The 20,942-nt window shown below is 35.4% G+C and overlaps 1 protein-coding gene across 1 annotated transcript in view; it reads left to right on the top strand.

Moving 5' to 3' along the window:
* The first annotated feature begins 1,445 nt into the window (after positions 1–1,445).
* Positions 1,446–20,942, top strand: part of LOC149482001 (ankyrin repeat and BTB/POZ domain-containing protein 2) — a 34,825-nt gene continuing 15,328 nt past the window's right edge. Inside the window, exons 1-7 of the mRNA XM_089704091.1 lie at positions 1,446–2,692; positions 10,092–10,270; positions 14,256–14,437; positions 18,632–18,784; positions 19,157–19,292; positions 19,872–19,995; positions 20,610–20,741. Of these exons, the coding sequence (XP_089560217.1) occupies positions 1,503–2,692; positions 10,092–10,270; positions 14,256–14,437; positions 18,632–18,784; positions 19,157–19,292; positions 19,872–19,995; positions 20,610–20,741 (2,096 nt within the window). The 5' untranslated portion in view covers positions 1,446–1,502. The remainder of the gene's footprint in view (positions 2,693–10,091; positions 10,271–14,255; positions 14,438–18,631; positions 18,785–19,156; positions 19,293–19,871; positions 19,996–20,609; positions 20,742–20,942) is intronic.

Below are 20,942 nucleotides of genomic sequence, written 5' to 3'. Positions count from 1 at the left end.
AACGTCAAAACCAATATTTAGAGAAAGTATGTAATAGTACCTACTATAGGAGATGGAAGTTATTATGGGGTTCCACGTGATATGAATGCAAGGAAAGTTGCAGCGAATATGTAATACCTACTAGCTTTCCGCAGCTTCGCCCGCGTTTTCGAAGAAAAACCCGCTTAGTTCCCGTTCCTGTGGGATTTCCGGGATAAAACCTATCCTACGTGTTAATCCAAGTTACCCTCTATATGTGTGCTAAATTTCATTGTAATCGGTTTAGTAGTATTTGCGTGAAAGAGTAACAAACACACACAAATCCTCACAAACTTTCGCATTTATAATATTAGTAGGATAGGTTAGATAAAATTAAACTACAAGCGTAAATATCTAAACGCATCGTTTGCTTATTTAAATCAATAATGTAATAAGCACATCTAAACCAGTCCGCAATTAACGGCTGATATACAATGAATTGAACCTGTTTTTATTATTGGCGAATAATAATCTTAAATAATTACTGTGTTTGTACAATCTGACTTTGTTTTTATAATTATGCGACAGCCGCAACGGCTTCGTGTCTTTAATAAAATGGCATGATTTCGATTTGCAGTGTTTTTATGATAATTAAACGTTTATTTTCGTAAAACTTTCAAACGCATATATAAGTTTCTATGTTTATGAAGAAATTAAATTATAATTTAGATATGAGTTTATGAGTTTTTGGCTATCACAATATTTAATAAGTATAATATTTTATATTTGACCCGGTAGAGAAATCGTTGGTAAATATAACTAGTATAATGGTTTGAGGTCAAATTGCAAAATTAACATGATTATATTAACGTTAGCTATATTTAGTAAGGTATGATTACCATTTTAAATCTATTACATTTTCATGTATGTAAATAGTACATATCACACGTCTTCTACACTCGTATTCTGCGATGTCTTACTTATCGCAAGTAAAATAAACGTATTCTGCGATACGTAGGTATTAACCTTAATTTCATATACCAAATGAGCAGTCCATTTTAAATGCAAATAACATTCAGAGAATCGGCAATGGGATGTATGCCTGATTTCAAGCGACGTCTATAATTAGCAACACTTTATGGTTACGTTCACCTCGGCCATCGAACACTAATGCTTACAAGTGCATACTTCCCGGCATAATGCGTATTCTGCATCACATCATTCAACTGAAGCACTCGTAATTCGCTTATCAATTAACCTCCAATGCTATTTATAAGCCACCATCTTCGGCGCCCTAAATTCGTTCCGCCGTAAACTTAGAAAGCGACCGTAAACTTTATGGAGTCGCTTATAGCATAGGTTACGGTGCCGTCATTCGGCGGGTGTTACGGTGGTTACGGCGAGTTACACGATCGCCGAATCTGAACGGTATCGCTAATCGGCATCGCATCGTGTGTTAGCGCCGTAGCGGGGCTAAACAATGGTTCTTGGAGTAACGGTGGTCGCCGAAGAGGCGGCAGTGCGGTCGGTGCGCTCACGCAGTCATGCTGTGTTCCGCGCGGTGTTCTTGTTTCCTCTGTCGTGAACTTCAGTCTTGTCGCGCCGCTGACACCCGCAAACCCCCGAACAAACACAACATGTGTGAAAATTTCATACTCAAAAAATCGGACGCATGGGAACCTATGAAATTCATAAGAGGAGCAGCCAGGCTTTCAGTGCGACACTGGCAGGGCCGTGAGCCACTCGCTCCAGGGAAACCGCGTGTCCCGAAACACAAGTCTACCAGCTGCGAACAGCTGTATCAGCAGCCCTCCGAGGAGCCTCCCTACGCGTTGCGGAAGGCTCCCAGCACAGACAGGATGAAGCATTTTGAACATAAGCCGTTGTTCAAACTGCTCGGTAACTCGAAATCGAAAAAAATAAGTGATGCGCCTGAATCGAATGTTAGGCGTAGTGTTTTAAATTTTAGAAAAACTGAGCAATCGAGCTCTAAAAATGTCCATGAAAAATATGTGCCGTTATCAAAAAATTCTACTTCTTTAGAACATATTTATAGTGAACCGAAGCAGTGGAACTCGAAATATGATGAATGCTGTCGCCCACCGGTTTATCAAAGCGTTGAAAAGAAAATCGCTGAAAATAAAGCGGCTGATAAGAAGCCATACAACAATCGTCCTCCTTGCTATGATGAACTGGCTGAAAGATTATCTCACGAAAAAAGGAGAAAGACACAAGATGTGGGGTTGGCCAATAAAATAACACAGAATAACAACAAAGTTGTTATTTACTTTGGCGATTCCCTCATTCGTAAACACAATGAGGAGAAAAGAGAAGAAATTAAACAAGCACAGGAGAAAATCCAGAAAGAGGAAGTGATTTATGCAAATCACGAAATGGAGGACGCAAATAATCTCGGTATCGGGAGGGAAGTAGACAAGGGCGGAGGAACACAACTCGTATCTGAAGTGGAAGTGCCAGAGGCTATTTATTCTGAAATAAAGACTGAAGAAGTACCTGAGCCAGTGCCGATAAACGACGCGACCTATAAAAAGGATGTTCGTGAAACGATGAGCTCTGATGGGTTCTTAATAGTCGAATTCGAAGGGAATTTTGAACGAGCTCGTCAGCTTGTAGAAATAGTGCACGGTGGGAGTGGTGTGGAGCCACACGAAGCTACAGTGTTGGACGACGACGAACAGTGTGACTGGAGCTTTATCCAAAACTGGAGGAAACGGTTTGTTGTTCTCAATATTATATTTTACATCTATCATAATTTAGCACGATCACCTGTCTAATACGTAACTTTAATTTATTCATAAGAAACCGTTACGGTGTAACCGTGTGTTATTTTCTTTACTAATATTATAAACGCGAAAGTTTTAAAATTATTTTTAGATGATTTCATATTCGATAGCATAAATATAACAGAACCGATTAGAAGTTATAAATTTAAAGCAGATCAGACAAAATTGTAGATGGTAATTGGAAATAATATTCGTAATTGGTAATACATGTGGAAAAACGTGGGATATCGCTCCTATATGATAATTATGAGTCCAGGATGTGAGTCTAAGTGGCGCAAACGCATTGTTTACGATCTTTCGTACACAGATAAGCCGTAGTTACTTACATAAATGTCTAAATTATGCGGCTGCGATTACGGCTTTCTTTGATTTAATGATTTCAAAGCCGCACCGATTTTATCTGCAATACCATATATATAAATCCCGGATTAATAAAATCTAGTCCATCTGGCACTAATTGCGTGCATTCAGCAATTATAATTTTGAATGTGGACTGTTGTGAAATGTTTCTTAATTTTGCAAAGTTTTTATTACTCGTACTAGTTACTTTTATTATTATGTAAAGGGTCCATTGATACAATAGCTCAGTCAGTGAACTCGTGAGAGCATCTTCGTATAATTAGCTGTAATATCTCTTGTATTCCATTCACAGAGCTTAATTACATGAATAAAACTAGCGCGTCAATGAGTTCTGAATTATAATTAGAAATGAGAATATTTTGAGAAAGGAATAGTTTTGTAATTTATTAATGTTTATTATTTATTTAGTATGTAGGTACAAGTGCATAATTTGCTTATTATTATAACAGACTTTTCGGAATTGATATATTATTATGGGCATTTTCACGAATATTCATAAAAAATAAACCATTTAATAACACTGAATAAACAAAATAATGTCAACTTTCTCAAGTTCCTCTATAGGTAAAATTAATTCGTTATAGTATTGAGTAATCAATTGAATAATTTAACTTTCATATTTTATCACTTTGAATATCATTATATTTTCAAATTTTATTGGTCTGTGTTTTGCCACACTTCAAAAAAATATTTTAAGCGAAGATGTCTCGAGTTCAATACTGAATGATGAAAAATGTTTTCAATCTCTGTTTGTCACTTGATGCTCTAAGGAAAATCCATCAGTGTTTCGGTCACAAATGTCTGTCCGTAGGTACATAGGGGTCACAGAACCTAAAAAGTAAAAACTTTTAGTAATAACCTCATTACCTAAATTGTAGAGCATTAGCATATCCTGCTAATTATTATAGCTATAGCAGTGCTGCAACTGGGCAAACCTTTGTAACTTTCGGATTGTGTTCTATGAAATGTCACAAATATAAATTACTAGCGTTCCGCCCCGGCTTCGCCCGTGGTACATATTTACGTTTTCTCTACATAATAACTATCCTCGTTCTTCAAGGAATATAATAAAAAAAGAATTATCGCAATCGGTCCACCCGTTCACGGGTGATGCCGCGGCCGTGACCAAGGAAAACGGGATTCATTTTTATATATAAATATATAGATATAGATAAATTATTAATTGTATTCTTTGACCGTTTCACAATTTTAATAATAGAAAACGAGAAACAAAGTTGTATCCAGTCTTTGTTGGTACCGTTACAAAAGCGTTTAATTTTATTACTTTGTTACTATAATTGAAGGATTACATATCCCAATACCACGCAATGTTCTAAATTTTCATAGATATATTTCTTCATTATTAAATACTAGGTTACCGCCCGCGGCTTCGCCCGCGCAGTCAAAGAAAAACTCGCATAGTTCCCGTTCCCGTAGGACTTCCGGGATTGCGTCATTTTCCCGGGATAAAAAGTAGCCTATGTCCTTTCTCGGGTATCAAAATATCTCCATACCAAATTTCATGAAAATTGTTTCAGTAGTTTAGGCGTGATTGAGTAACAGACAGACAGACAGAGTTACTTTCGCATTTATAATATTAGTTTGGATTCTGAAAAGATATCTACGATATGACGTCGTTGTTTACGATCTTTTGACACATATAATTATTAATTATATGGTGTTTTCATCTGCTTCAAACGTTGCTTTTATTAATAACGTAACATTAAAATAAATATAACAAACTAAGTAGTCTAAGTACTATAACTTAACTCAGCATATTTCATCCAGCTACACGAGCTTGTTATTTTAAAATGGTACCCACAGGCCACAATATTTTGAAATGAAATAGGCTTATAGCACAATACTATAGTAGAGCCATTTTAATAGGCAACATTTGACAGTTCAACAAAATTCAACAACGTAACCTAGTAACGACGACATAGAATAACATGATATTTCGTTTTGTTAGAACTGCACATTTGCTTAACTTTTTTCAATTACGATTACATATTTATAATAATAATGACCGATGCAACTAATTTTAAGATTTGATTTTACTGATAAACCATTCTAAACATAATAAACATTTTCTTATTTAAAGAACTGACGTCGCTACAATTTTGTGTCAATAAACCTTTTTTCTTTATAAATACCAGAGACGTTACTCTAAAAATCGAAATCTGACATCTAGAATCGAATGCATTGGTTACTTGGGAATAAAAATCATCATAAATTATTGACATGTGTTTCAAGTTCGATTGACAATTGTTTCAAGTCCGTATCGATTAATTCGCTTTAATCGATGTTTTTAAGCAGGTTACCACCCTATGAAGATAAAATTGATAGACGTCAAATGTTGCCTATTAAATTGGCTCAACTATAGTAACATCTTCTATATCAACTATCGTTCAATAAGAAGTCAGTCTGACAAGAAATTTGTTGCTCTTACTTGAAAAGCTCTGAAGAAGCGAGGTACATTATAAAATGTAATAGAAGATACGGGGATATGTTAGTTTCGGACTGTTTTGTTTTTGGTAACACACGTAGTCGTGATCTAGCATGTTTTAAATAAAATTGAAATGGTATGAGGAACGGTCAAGGACGCATTCAAATGATAGGATCATCTTACCGTGAATAATCGAAGGCTCATAGAAAAACGAATCGTGTATCTATTAAAATAGAGATGTGTCTAAAATAGCAAAGCGTACCTCTCTAAAATAAAGCATTGTGTTTCTGCTTGGATGACAACTCCACATATAAACAGACAGATTTGAAAACAATCATTATAATACAGTCATCAAGCCTCAAGGCCTCTACTTATGCCTCCTTTTAAAACTGTCAACACTTCTGCATACCTAATGCTTCGTATATAAGATGTGTTATTTCCTATAGGTACATATAATAAAGAAAAAAATCTGCAATTATTTTTTCTTTCTTTAACAATTATTAATTTTGACAATTATTGTGGTCTTTTTTAAAGGGTTTGCGTCATAATAATATATAAAGAGGGCATACCTAATCCTACCAACAATTTAGCAAAAAATCCATCAAAGACCCTATCTATACAAGACCAAAGACTTTTATTGAAAAGCTCTGTTGAAGCTCAAAGACCCTATTTTCTACAAGATGGTCCATCGTTGCATTTTTCCCCGGAAACGGTGCGTTTAGATCAAACGAACATAGAGCTAGAGATAGTGCGAGAGCATTCTTTCGTGATCTTCTAGTGTAAACCAAAACTCGTATTCAGTGTTGTTCAGTAATCAGAACATTGCATAGAATTTTTTCCAACGCAATATGAACAATGAAAGAATGCTCTTTGCTTGTTAACACTAAAATAAGTTGACATAGTGGGGTTAGAATTCGCTCGTTTGATGTAAATTCACCGTTAGAATATATTTGCCCATTGACTGTCTAGTCGTTGATTATGGAAATCACCTCATATCTCCAAAACTAGATAATATAAGTGAGACACGCTTAATTCGACCGCATCTATCTACTCTATAATAATAATTATTATACGCGTATATTCGTCAGTTGCACAACTGTTTACTAATAAAACTTTATTGGCATTTCAATATTTATGTTTACACTTTCGGGTATAACTATCTTTTATTGCTGGATTTGACGTTTTATTTATTTCTTGGCAGTTATCGTTTTGCTTGATTCGCTTTTAATGGTGAGGTGTTTAAAAAGTTTTTTAGTAGGTACCTATAGTTTTGGCTGAGAGATGAGTTGAGTTCTTCTATCTTTCGTTATGGATTATTCACAAACTGAGTACGTATCTTTTACTAAAGTACTTGAAAATGTTAAATGCCATATTACATTTGAATACTTCATAGTACTGGGACCGTTAGACGATGTATGTACCCGCCTCCATATTCCATGTATCAGTACGTTGTATCTACATGGTGTCTACTGTCTTCTGTCCGAGTAGAACGTGCTTTGTGACTTTTTTCCTTTTCAATCGATGATCATTATTTATTAAAGCAATTATTCTTTCTTGTTTAAAATTAATACATTGAGAGCCAGTATGTGTTATTGATATCATAGCATTAAAAACTATACTTTTACAGTTATTCATTCGTTTATTTTTTCTCTATTCAATTTAAGTTCGTAAACCTAGTCTACTTTATTCAGTATCTAAACTTCGTTTCGTTACTTTCTTCGTATCATGTAATATTTGCATAGTTCCTGAATATTTATCTATAAGCGTAACAAGGCTGAAATCGATCATGTTTTTTCACTATCTAACATCTTCATCGTATAAATTATTATTCCATTTTACGCTCTATTCACATCAAGTTAAGATTGAATCTCCGTCAATTAACGCAACGGTTTATTGATATACCCGCAATTATAGCGATTGTTAGCAATGCGTGAGATTTCAATAAAGTTGATAGGAAGAGTGGAGTCGTTTTAATCAGCCGTTTCCTCATGCTTACGTAATTATGTTCACACAAGAAACACTTCCATAACTTAATGTTTCCTGGCGAGATAACTGACAATACGTGTTCTATCACTTTCGGTTTTTTGTAGTTTTTTGCTATCGGTGTAATCAATACTAGTTTTTGTGACACTACGTTTGACAAGAAACAAAGTCAACCGTCTGTTATCTGTATGTGTGATCGTGATACACTTAAAAACAACTGCACTTTCTCTTGATTTTGCTTCTGTTTCACATTAGTCATCTATGAACACGATGCAGTTACATCATAGAGCAAGAAGAACCTTGTCAAATTCAAAACCAGGAACATACGATTTATTACGCAATATGACAAAACCGCGTTTATGTTGGTTTTCAAATTAGTTAAGTGTAACAAATTAGCTAATTATGTTTAAAAACATGCTAAGCTACTTCCAATCTTTATGTTTTATTTTAGACTATTTACTTATTGTTTGTTATGAAAACAATGCAATTATTGCCATTTAAGCTAATGCAACGACATACCTTGTTAAGAATCTTTGTAAAATACTTTATCAGGTCAGACTCTATCTAAACTACTTACGTACTACTTTATTTTTATATTGTCTATTATGTAAATACCAATGTTCGATCATACAGTCCTTGATAAATCAATTGAAAAAAACATAGAAATAAAATCCTTACTTCTAAAATATAAGAAAATAGTTTGAAATTTTAAATGATAGAGTTCTGCGAAACTGAATTGCATACCTAATACAGATTATATTCTTTGAAATCGGAATATAATATGTCGAATAAACGATGTTAATATATTCATAATATCAGTCAAAGCATTAATAGAAAAGCAAATTGAATATACAAATGGAACCTGATTACGTCTGTTTTTGAACCTGTTTCTAGATTTAATAACATCTGATCAAGACTTCTAATCGTGTGTACCGTTGCATTATTACTTAATGTAGCTTTTAAGTTGTAAAGTTAAATCTACTTAATTAACATGTTAGTAATGAATCTTGACTTTCGATGCATTCACTATTAATCTTATATATAAAAATGAATCGCAAAATGTGTTGGTAAGCGCATAACTCGAGAACGGCTGAACCGATTTCGATAATTCTTTTTTTATTATATTCCTTGAAGTACGAGGATGGTTCTTATACAAAGAAAACGTAAATATTATGTACCACGGGCGAAGCCGGGGCGGACCGCTAGTATGAAATATTATTTTCTATGCTACTAATTGCCCCTGACCGATAAAAATTCTGTTAATTTCTTCATTGTATATATAGAATAAAAATCTGCTCGATTTCACTAGATTTCAACTGGTATTTATGCACTAATTCCGAAGGTTTCTCTCTTCAAAACAACGGCGATACTTTTGTATTTATTTTGTTGTCCATACAAATGGTCATTTGACCATTTGTATGGACAACAAAATAATACTCTTTCCTAGTACCTATTTAGGTACTAGGAAAGAGTTCATCAAGACAGAAGTAGCAAACATTACACTATCCCTAAAGGCCTATAAATATCTTTCAGGCTTCTCTCTATTCTCTACTTTTCCCAAAGCTTCTAGCTTCACGCACAAGCTCCCTTCTAGTTTGTATTTCTTTTTACTTCCATAGTTGTAACCTGTGTTTTCAATTACATAAATAGTTCATGAAAAACATATTTAGATACAGGCGATTAGGAACATCAAAGTATCACATTTAACCGTTGCCTGCGCAGTCGTTTCGCGGCAGCATCAGTTCGTCACGCGATCGATACGGGTTGCAATGCTAACCCCTATACCGTTAGTAATGCGTAGATGACCAGTTTGTGAAAACGTCTTTGCTTAATATATTACGTGAGCCAATGCGTCAGGAATAGGGTCACGTGCTAATATGAACATATAACTGCAGTAAATTGCGCGCAGGTAATCGGAGAAAATTTATGTTTGCTGACTGTGCACAGGGTTGTAGCACGTAGGGTTGCCACAGGTTGGAAAAATCATCGCGTCTGTTAATAATCGAGTATTTGTACTATCATTATATTTTAGAATTACTTAAAAATAATAAATAAAACTTCTCTTTTATATCCTATAAAATTTTAACGTAAGTACGAAGTAATGGTTACACGCAATTAAAACAAATTACATATTATGTAGATTAACTCATTACAACATAATTTACATAAATTACCTTTAAATTACACATCAGACGCTTTACGCTTATAATTTAAATTTCAATAATGTAAGTAATAAGACTAATAAGTATTCAGAATGTCTGAATTCCAGCCTGATAATTTTGTACAAAGTAGGTACCTATTGTATCACTTATATCAACTCTACCTTAGTACCAGAAGAAGAAAGATAGAGCTACCAAACTCTTTCTCCAAACTCTTTCTTTATTTTCCACAAAAAACAAATTCTGCATTAAAATAACATTAAAATACATAGGCATCACATAATAATACTTTAAAAGAATTTAGTATCAAATATAGTGTTTAGCCAAACTTCCGTCAACCTCAGCTACCTATCCACTACCTACAATACAACAATCTTCCAGGCCATCCAGCGGCTCCCGGCCCTCCGACGACACGTGGTGCGGCGCGGGCGTGTCGGGCGCGCGGGCACTGCGCGTGCGCGTGGCGGGCGCGGCGCCGGCGCACGCGAGGCGCCTCTCGCCGCCGCCGCACGCGCACCGCGCGACCACCCCGCCGCCGCCCACCGACCCGCCCGCTAAACGTATGTATGAACCCAAGATGAATAATATCTACATATGAAAATGAATCTCTATTTCCATTATCCGGAATCACACTTAAACTGTTAACAAACGCTTTGGAAATTTGGGTCGAAATACACTCACCGGCACGGAATCTTGGCCACTGCAAATTTTTGCGTAAAATAACACTATTTCTTTTCTACTACAAAATTATATAAAAATTTAATCAAAACTAGTTGCTTTAATGTTTTTACTAACTTTAAGTAATAATTTTAAGTTTATAAGAAGTACTACCGCGTAGATCTGAATTAAACAAGAATTTACGCATTTCCTGTGAAATTTAAATTATTTCTTAAAAAATGCACAAAAATTAGAAAGAACGTTTCCAAAAAAAAAATGAACCTTTTAATATAGGGTGTTTCCTTCTCTTGCCTTAAACACTGTTTGTATTCAGTCTGGCATACTCTAGAAGACATTTTTGATGTGCAATTGAGCTATAGTGTACCGAACGGCCCCAGCTGTATTTCTAAGCTCATCTAACATTGGTGCTGGGTTGGAATCGAACTTTATGTTTCTTTTAAGCATGTCCCAGGTGTGTTCTATTGGATTAAGATCCGGGCTAAGAGCTAGCCACTCCAATTTTTCAATAATAACCTCTTGAAGTTACTCTTATACGCATCGTACGACACGCGGACGTGCGTTATAGTGTATTAGTAGCAAACTTTCTTCACTAATAAACCTGTAATAGAGCTGAACATGTTCCTGGAGAATTTCCTCGATGTACCTGATCAAATTTAAGCCATTATCTACGATAACTAACTCCGTGCGAGCATCGGAACTTATACCTCCCCATACCATTATTGACCCTCTATGAAAAATCGCAGTTTGAGTGTGGTGATGGGTGAAAACCTCTCTTCTCGTCTCATTTATACTGACTCTTGGCTATCAGAAGCTCGTAAAGTGCCTTAGCAGTCATCTGTGAACACCTCACGAGCGCACTGGCTGTGGGTCCAGTTTTCATGTTCTCGCGCAAAACGAAGACGTGCTTCTCTGTGATGTCTGAGGAGTTCTGGACGGCGTGCTGGTCTGCAAACCTTTAAATTAACTTCCTTCATTAGTCTTCTCACCGATTGCTCACTCACATTTATTATCCTGGTGTTTTAGAGCCGGTGGCGTATCTAAAAAACTGTCAGAAAGCCATTTCTGAGTATCTCTTGAACAATAAACGGGTCTTCTCGAGCTGATGTGCACCTCACGCCTTCATTTCCTGGTCTGCACGTGTAGCTGCCAGTCTCCTGGTATCTTCTCCATGCATAGTGCATCGCTGAACGTGGTACGTACTGTACATTAGGTACTTTATGTTGCGGCAGTCATTGGTCTAACATTGTGATGGCCTGAGCAGGTTGTTCAGATGTTAACGGCATTTTTTATTGTTTGTTATGATCATTGACTACAGTACAATAATAACAATATCTTAAAACGGCATAAACGATATTGAAAAAAGTTTAAAACGAACAATTCGTAACTCCGGCTTAACCGCACAAATCACAAATTTCGAGTAACTCTTAAAAAGTGGTAAAAGATTATTCTCAAACTTAATGATTTCTAACCATAAAATTAAACGAATAATATGTTAACATATCTGCATACAAAAAAATCGTAAAAAACACTTCAAACTTTTTTTATCGGCAAAATTGTAAGTGGCCAAGATTCCGTGCCGGTGAGTGTAGTAGGTTTCTTCTACGTTATTTACTTACAAAATTCAATTAAAAAAAACATACTTTAAAACAATATTATAAGCCCCACACGAGAGCTTTTCCGTACCGTCCGAAACGTTGAGGTGGCCAAATAATACCTATACAAAACGAAGATGCGATTCATAGCTTTATCTCAAGTATTCTTTGACCTACTTATTCCAACCAACTAAAAATCAAGTATCAAACTAACACAAATTTAATTTAAAGATATCTGTTATCTGCCCTACCCACGATGCACTCACAAATCCATTCTTAAAATCTACACTAACGTTATAACGATATAAGTCCCATCATTTTCTTTCACCATGTTTTTCATACAGTGGGAGGATAGCCATAAAGTACCGCAACCTAATTTCTCCTGTAGTCTCTAGTAGTCACGATAACATGCTCCTCGTACGATACCAGCCCATATACGGAATCCGGTAATAAATCCAACCAACGCTAATCAAGACTATTGCAACAGCCATTCGAATAAATAAGTTTCCTTCGTTAGATAACCGCGGACACTTTGATCGTGTATCATGGGATCTAATAGTCGGTAAGCCACTTTGTGTCATATCGCGGGAAATATCTGGATAATATGTAAATGACGTTGATTGGACACATCCAGCGTATTGCGATTATATTTCAAAGGATCAATGGTCGATTAATCACGTGTTTATAATGCAGATAACTTATTTGATAAAGTTAAGGTGTGACATAATCAGCAATAGTAAGATGTTTACTTTTGAAATAGCTATTTTAATAAATGAAACATCCTCACTACCAATCAATACATGGGGGTACATAGCCAACATTAAATGTAATCAAAATTCGTAAAATTACTTCGAATTTGGAAAATTATTTTATAGCGTGATGCTAACAATACTCACTTATAATACCACAAGAGCTTCAAAATTATCGGGTATTTTCCGATAGGTTCGTTGCAAACAAATGAAGGAGTCAAGTTTTTAGTCAAGGTTAAAAAATCACGAGCGCGAAGCGCGAGTCATTTTTCCTGAAAAACTTGACGACTTTATTTGTTTGCAGGGAACCTTGAGGGAAATGCCAGATAATTTTGAAGCTCGTGTGGTATTCGGGGGATTATTTTTCCGTCCCAAATGTGGGCCAATAATTTCACAATTGAATTCAACCTGTCAGCTTGACGTCAACGACCAGAGAAAATTTTCAAAAAATTATCATACTAACATACAAAGGAAATTGTTCGTTTCAAGCAAAAAGCATAATGCGAAAGTAGATGAAGCTGTATGTCCCAGATGTCGTTAAATAGCAATTATTGTGTTTGCACATAGGTACTTATTTCGTCATGGAGAAATGTTGCAAACTAAATCATCAAAATATAGTTTACCTAACGATAATATTATGGACTTAAAATTTCCTAATGAAGCGAATCATTAGAACTTAAATTACCTATACATAATTGGAAGCCTGCCTATAGAAAGAATTGAGGGATGAACTAGGGGCATAACGCATACATTTGCCATATTTTTAATCTCGATTCTACAACTCCATGTATAATGGACATTCATGCAGATGTAGGTACCCATCTAGCTGTTTCATCTAGAAGTTCCTAATCTAGTTAAAGCAATAAATACCAACAAAAACGGCCACAATGAAAAAGTCAATAGTCACGATATAGTTTCAAAACCGCTAATTGCTCGCTTTGCATATATATTGCATCGATATTAGAATAAATTCGAACGCTTGTGTGCAACTCAGTAATTTCTGTTTTACAATGACGATGAAGCAATATTGCATTTTATTGACTAAGCCCGCTGTCGTTATGTTGTCCATAATACATATTATGCATTGGTCAATTATGATCCTTGAATTTGTAGAACAAATGTGTGATGATTTAAGGCAAATTAATGTTGCTGATATCGAAACACAATTCTAGAAATAGATTTGTCATTTTATCTAGATGATGTTTTTTTAACAGACACTCTTGCAATTCTTTATAACGTAACGATTATTAAACATTTTTAGAGTCATTAGTTAAATCATGCCAGCATTAACTAGTTACAAAGCTAGTTACTTAGCAAGTAATATAGTAGAGGTGTGAGAAAATAGGAATGTAGAGATAGAGTAAGCCTTTTCCCAAAATTATCTCGAAAACAAAACTAAAACAGGTAAAACAAAAGGATTGATCATAGAAGTGAAAGCAACAGATCGCATGAAGATTCTGATCTATAGTTGTGAATAGAACCTATACGACCCATAAAGATTTACAACTATATCTTATATCCGTCAGCAAACCCAGAAGAGCAGCAACCAGTCACAGAAGACAGTCCTAGCACCGCACAGCTGAAGCCAGTCAGCGCAGTCTCCCAAATCACAGTCGCCAGTTCGCCAGTCCGTAGTGCGCCTGTACAGAGCAGCTATGCTCTGGAGAGGCGCAAACATGATCATCGGCCAGATGCTGCACCAACGCAGGTGAGAAATATACTTGGACACTAAACTCTGAAAATATTAGTAGGTACTATCCTCTTGATCGGAAGAGCAGAATGTTGTTATTGCTAAAGTGGCGATCTAATAAGAGTGTATTATTTCATTGCTTGAGTCATTTGCTTTATTTCCATTGTAATTGATAAAAACAAATATAATCCGGGCATCTGGGGATAGTAGAATATTTATTATTCCACTGTGTTCTTAGTATCACTTTCAATCCAGTTGTGAGTATGTTGTATAAATCATAGGGGAATGCTATTGTCCTATTTATTAAAATAAATACTGAAAATTATAATAACAGTAATCTTTCGAATAACTATTGATGCGTTGAAGAATTAATAAGGAAAACAAAACTTACATAAAACAGCAAGCACGTAATAGAATTACGTAGTCTTAGCAATGCAGTTTGAAACAATGAGTACAGTGGGACGAATGATGTATGACATAATAATATATAACTGATCCTAGCAGTTAGCACCCTGGGGAAGTTGGTAGTTCTTGATGTAATATAACTATGTAAATATCAATGTAAAGCAATATCATTCAAAAGAAAATAGACTTCTTGTAATATAAGTGAAATTGAAGAAATTTTTAGAGAAGTTAAACCCATACAATTAAACTTTCATGACATTAAAAACACCAACAATCAAGCAAACGACGCAAAAGAAACGCAGACCACAAACACAAGAGATTTTCTTTTGTTTCACGTGGTATCCATTACGATGCGTTCTCACACTTGTTGCATAACATGATCTTTCACATTCGTGGCCACATCAAATGAGTTTTTATGTCAGAGTCCCATCTCCAGCCACAAACTATCCCTGCGGTTTTCGTGTGACTTGTCAAGTGCTATAATTGCTGTAACCGAAGTCAACGATGCATGCTGTAGTGCGATGTGTATGAACGGTTATTTAACCATTTAATAGCTGGCGAAAAATTACGGATCCGAAGCACGATATACCTAATAATAACAATACAAGGATAGGACAATAATTGATTGAGCGATAAATGAAAGTAAAGAATAGGTATAGACGGAAAAATATATTGAATCAGATAAAAGCAGGCGAACATTGGAGCAATAAAAATCTCTTCCTATTTGACTAAGAATCACATTGGTAAACAAAGTAGGTACAACCAGAAAAAATAATCTTGCCTTTAAGATATGCTTTTAGAGAAGTTTAGTTATTTATGCATTTACTCGAGTCAAAAGTATTTTGTTATGTTAATTGGAACGATTATTATACACATGCATCTGATAAGATTGCGTGTAACGGCGTTTTGTTAATGTGCTGTGACACTTGTGGTTGATCATAAATAGGGCTACTAACAACTAATAAAGACTGGCATTTAAAATATTACGTTACGCAATAACAACATTTAAAATAATAGTCCTTAAAAGGGAACCATTATGCCAAGCAATTCTGCATTCTGAAATACTACATTATTAGAATGGAAAATTTTAAAAGTTACATCTAATTCTGAAATATTGAGGTAATTTATAAGGATAATTAATCAAAAGTTTTGTTCTTAAAAACTGTTATGTTAACATACCAGTTTATGCTAATTGGCTAGGGCAAGTACCTCATTCATTATTTTTTTATTCACTGTCCAACCAAAGGTCAAGCGAAGTTTATCAAACATACGACTAGATGGTATCTATTTATCAGTCAAGTTATTAATGTGGCATCGCGATCGTACGTGAGATAGGTCTATCAAATAACGGTAGCAATTAAAATTCCTGGTCACAAATATTCAGTGTCTGAATTCCTTGGTTCCTTTTGGTTTTGACCCGGATTTCAAGGGTTTCAATAGGCAGCTCCGGGTCAGTCTGGCCGGTCACGACTTTACTCTTTAATTATTTTCTAATTATAGTGATTAACGTGATTGTGTTGATAAAGAGGAGCCTATTGGCCCTTCACTCTTTAGTGTATGTGATTTTTAATATTGATAGTCATTTTAAACTTTTGCATTGAAAATATGATTTAACCTTGTGGCATTAAAATTTCTGTTAAGAAGAGGCTCTTTAATTTGCTACAGTTTTCTATAAGTGGAATTTTATTTTTACATTGTTTTGCAACTGTTCACTAGTTTTATTTTTGTTTGTTTGTAAAGGCCTCTTTTTTGGTGACCCTAAAGTCAATGTTCCGTTTAAGCTTCAATACTCATTTCATAGTGAGTCCAATGTAATTAACAACCGTATAACCGTCGGCTATAGGGAATAATAAAACCTTTATTGATTATAACTTCAACAGGATCTATTTGAAATGTCCAGTGCGCTTTATAGCAGGGATTAGAGTTTACTAGAGGTAGTGCTGGTAGCAGACTCGTTTTAGCACTATCACGATTCGCGAGCAATTTTATCAAAACATTTTGCATATTAATTACTTATGTAGATAAAAAATTGTTAGAAAGTTTATACTAAATCTCAGACATGTTGAATCGTTAAATATTTCCTTATTTATAATTAGACAAAACAAAGCTAAAAATATCTTACCGAGTGTTGACATTAATTTTCGTCCAGTAGTGTTTTCATTATAATACTATACTGAACCTAGATTTACAAGAATCGGTCGTTGCGTCGCGCTAAACTGTCGCGCATTACCACGCTCGTGACCAAGCCCTTACGGTGGTAGTAATTTTGATCTGTCTCTATTGACTAGCGGTAACTATTCGTAAATCATTTAAGTAGCTGGCTCATTTGTAATTTTATGAGTAGGTAATCATTTATCACAGGTTGTATTTTAAGTCGTTAGACAATGTAAAATTTTACATAGTTCTAAATAATAAGAATCGTTCATCGCTTCCGATTTTATTTTTACAACAATACTATTATTCAATTACAATAATTATTGTAGCATCACCTAAATCCCAGACCTACAGTAGGTCTTTTAAATTAACCTGATTCCCTCCATTCTCCGCATTAGCACTAACGTTTGACTGCAGTTACACCCAGTCATTAATCTCATGTATTTCAAAACATAAACTAGTTTAAAATAATGGACAATAGTGTGATAATTTCGAATAATTTGTTACCGTTTCAACAGTAACCGTGTTACGGTATATTTATAATTCTCTGAAGGTGATCAGGCTGATTCGCTACGTTCAAATTAAAATGGGACTGAGCACGCCAACCACAAATTAATGTTACGGGATTTGCGGTTTTATCATTGCTGCTGGGAAAACTAGAAAATGTATTTTACGTAAGATGTGGTGCGTGCCACCAGCGAGTGATAAGGGTCGGAAGTAAAACTGTATTGCGGAAAAATAGGATGAGACACATAATAATATACAGAATTCACTTTTAGATATTTTGCTTCGTTTGGATATTTCTAGATGCGTTGTAAAAATTAACAACATGATTTTTTCTGGAGTATTAAGGTTACACAGTTGTTTGAAGCATTGCCCAAAAAACCTATTTTATGTCTATTTATATTTGCAGTGATCGTCAACCTATGCGAGGTTTTTATTCATATTCAGAGTTTCTGTTTTATTTCTCTGGGTCGCTTGAAAATGGAATTTTCTAGTCACAACATTTATTACATCAACGGCACCTGTGAGCGCACTCGGCTTTCCCTTTCATCTCTTCCCACAGCTTTTCCACGAGATCGTGGGACAGACAGACAATGATACAGTTTTTATTTACAACTTTCGCTACATAACGCCAAGTAATCGCGGTAATCATGACTCTGGCTAATTAATGAGAAAACAAATGCTAACTACTCATTCATTGGAGTCTCGATGAACTTTCCAATGCGTTTTGCGTAATGTTTGATAATCTGTGAAAGTTATCACTTATTTATATGCATTATATTATATTAGGTTATGTAATTAGATGAATATACAAACTTCTTGGAAATCAAATAAATATTTATTTGTTTCGATGGAATGAATACATTATTGCTATTCAAAATTGGAAATTATTGGTCTCGATTATTAGTTTTTGGGATGACGATTAATGAAAGTATTATTTCGCAAAATAGATTTTATTGAATTAAAGATTCCGTAGTCCTCTTTTTTATTTTGTTGGAAAATTCCTAAATTGGCAAAATTTCAAAATTTTAGGAGCAAATTTAATTAAATACAAGCAGCTGATCATAATAAATAGTCTTGTCTATGTTATATATGTATTTTCAATGCAATAAAGTATTTTTCATTCATTCATTCATTCATGATTTCCAGAACGGTGTCCGTGAATGCAACAGCAGTTCGGATGAAAACAGGTCGTCCGGCCACGCGTCCATGTCGGACAGCGGCGGGGCGGACGCGGCGCGGGATGAACCGCGAAGACCGAGACAACCTCCACATGCTAGGACTAAACATAGGCCTAATAAGGTAAGGATTGGGATAATGTAGGATGTTTTTTTTAAGAAGGTACAGCAGTGTGTTGGATTGTTGAACGTCCCGACGTTGGACTTTGAATACGATTTATATTTATCTGGACTGCAAAATTTTATAACTGAATAAAGTTTGATGAAGATGACTTGAAAATGCATGCAATTGCAATTGCATTCATGTGCGTGCATTTTACGGCATGCAAATGAAAATAGATCGATTGAAAATATTTTGTTTTAAAATTTTATCTGGATTTTAATAATCACCAAACCTAAGAAATAAATCAATGTTTTAAAAATGTTTATAAATTTTAACAATAAATCTCGATACGTAAATTCTTCTCTCATTATAAATCCCAATCTCATATTCCAGCTCCAATCCCCGTGGCCAGGAGGCGGGGGGCTGGAGGACATTCGCTCCGCCATCAAGCAGCTGACATTGAGGTCGCGCGACAGCAGCAGCACCGCTACCAGCGCTTCTAGTGCTGCTGGGAGTAATGGGGCAACAGGTATAACCCTACCAGTCTAAGAATAAACATACTTAGGGCCGATTTTTCAATCGTTGGTTAAAATTTATCCGTCCAATAAAGTATTACACGAACATTTTAAAATGTCACCTGTATACTGTTAAATATAATATATTATTGAAATGGTAGTTTAATACGTTATTCGATGAATAATTTTAACCAAGGATTGAAAAATCAGCCCTTAATAATATAATTTTAACACTATAACAGTTTAATATTTCTATACTGAACATATCTATAAAAACTCTACCATACCTAACAGCTGCTTTACATTTCTGCAACTTTACAACATAACAGGTTTATTTTCCATAACATATAGACCATACTTCTCCAATAGCTTTAATATTTCTATAACCATTACATAATATCAGCCTTACATTCCTATAACCTTTCCATCGTACTAGCTTAATATTTCTATAACCTTACATCCTTCATTCCTTACCTCGCTTTAACATTTACTCCATACCATTTTTCTATTGAAAACTTTATCATCTTGATTTTTCTATTCCTTCCTATAAATTGAATTAACTAGAGCTATACAATAAAAACAACAAATTGCAGAGACGGGCAGCGCCACAGACGCGCGCCGGCGCCGCGCGCCGCTCGTGCGGCAGCCGTCGCTCGACACCGTGTGCACTAACGTCACTAGTGCGGACGAGTTCGTCTGGGTTGACTCGCATAATAGGTACGTAACAATTCTGACCAAAATATCAGCCATTATTTTGGTCAGAATACACTCCAGCTGTTGAATATCTACTACTCATTCGGTATCGCGATGAGCCGTAAAGAATTTAGAACCATGATCGAATTTTTTGTCATTTTAATTATTTCCAGTTTCAAATGAAGGATCATTCAAATCACTGTATTTTTAAGCTATTGCATAGGGACCGAATCGAAACCTCACGCTCCCCACTCCAACGGGCTCGGAAGTGTGGCTTGAAGGCATAGCATGCAGAACTTTCGACTGAGAGAACGAATTTTGATAAAACTTCTTTTTTTAAATATAGTCCCTTTTAAATTTGATTCAGCTCTATCAATTTGAAGGCGGTTTAGTTTTTTGTTAAAAATTGGCTGTATGTAAAGTCGGTTTACTGACGATAGTTGAACGTGACAATGGCCTATTGTGCTTCTTTGTCGCTCGTTCCGCGCTCTCGCTTGCACTTCAAGCCTTACATGGAACGCCTCAGAGCGAGGTAACGCCGCATGAGTCATGTTTTTTCGTGCGTGCAGCCGGCTATCGAATTATAAGACGTTGTCACGTCAAAAATAATGATTCCACATTTAATTAATATTTTACAGGCTGGTAGAACTACGTGTGGTGCCGTGGACAGCAGCAGAGATAGCTCGTCTGCTGGCGGCTGGACGCTGTCGGGAGTTAGCTGCACGTCTTGCACCTGATACACCACCACGACTTGCTTATCTACTGCAAAGGTACAGTTGCGGCTAGCATTCAACTCAACTCAATGAATTTACTACTAAACTCTTCAATATTATGAGGAATTCTCATAATATTAAAAAGTTTAGTACATAGTAAATTCATTCGTGTTGACCTAGATCTAGCAATAGCGTTTGACACAATTTCTGTCACTAATTTGATCAAAAACATTGCTCATAATGTGTGAATGTATAAGT

This window comes from Colias philodice, chromosome 15 (genome assembly GCF_061535455.1).
Source record: "Colias philodice isolate Cphi_HAF_F1 chromosome 15, ilColPhil1 Martin Lab GWU primary, whole genome shotgun sequence".
Classification (NCBI taxonomy): Eukaryota; Metazoa; Arthropoda; class Insecta; order Lepidoptera; family Pieridae; genus Colias; species Colias philodice.
The sequence above is the reverse complement of the archived record's forward strand: the minus strand, read 5'-3'. Positions and strand labels throughout refer to the sequence as shown.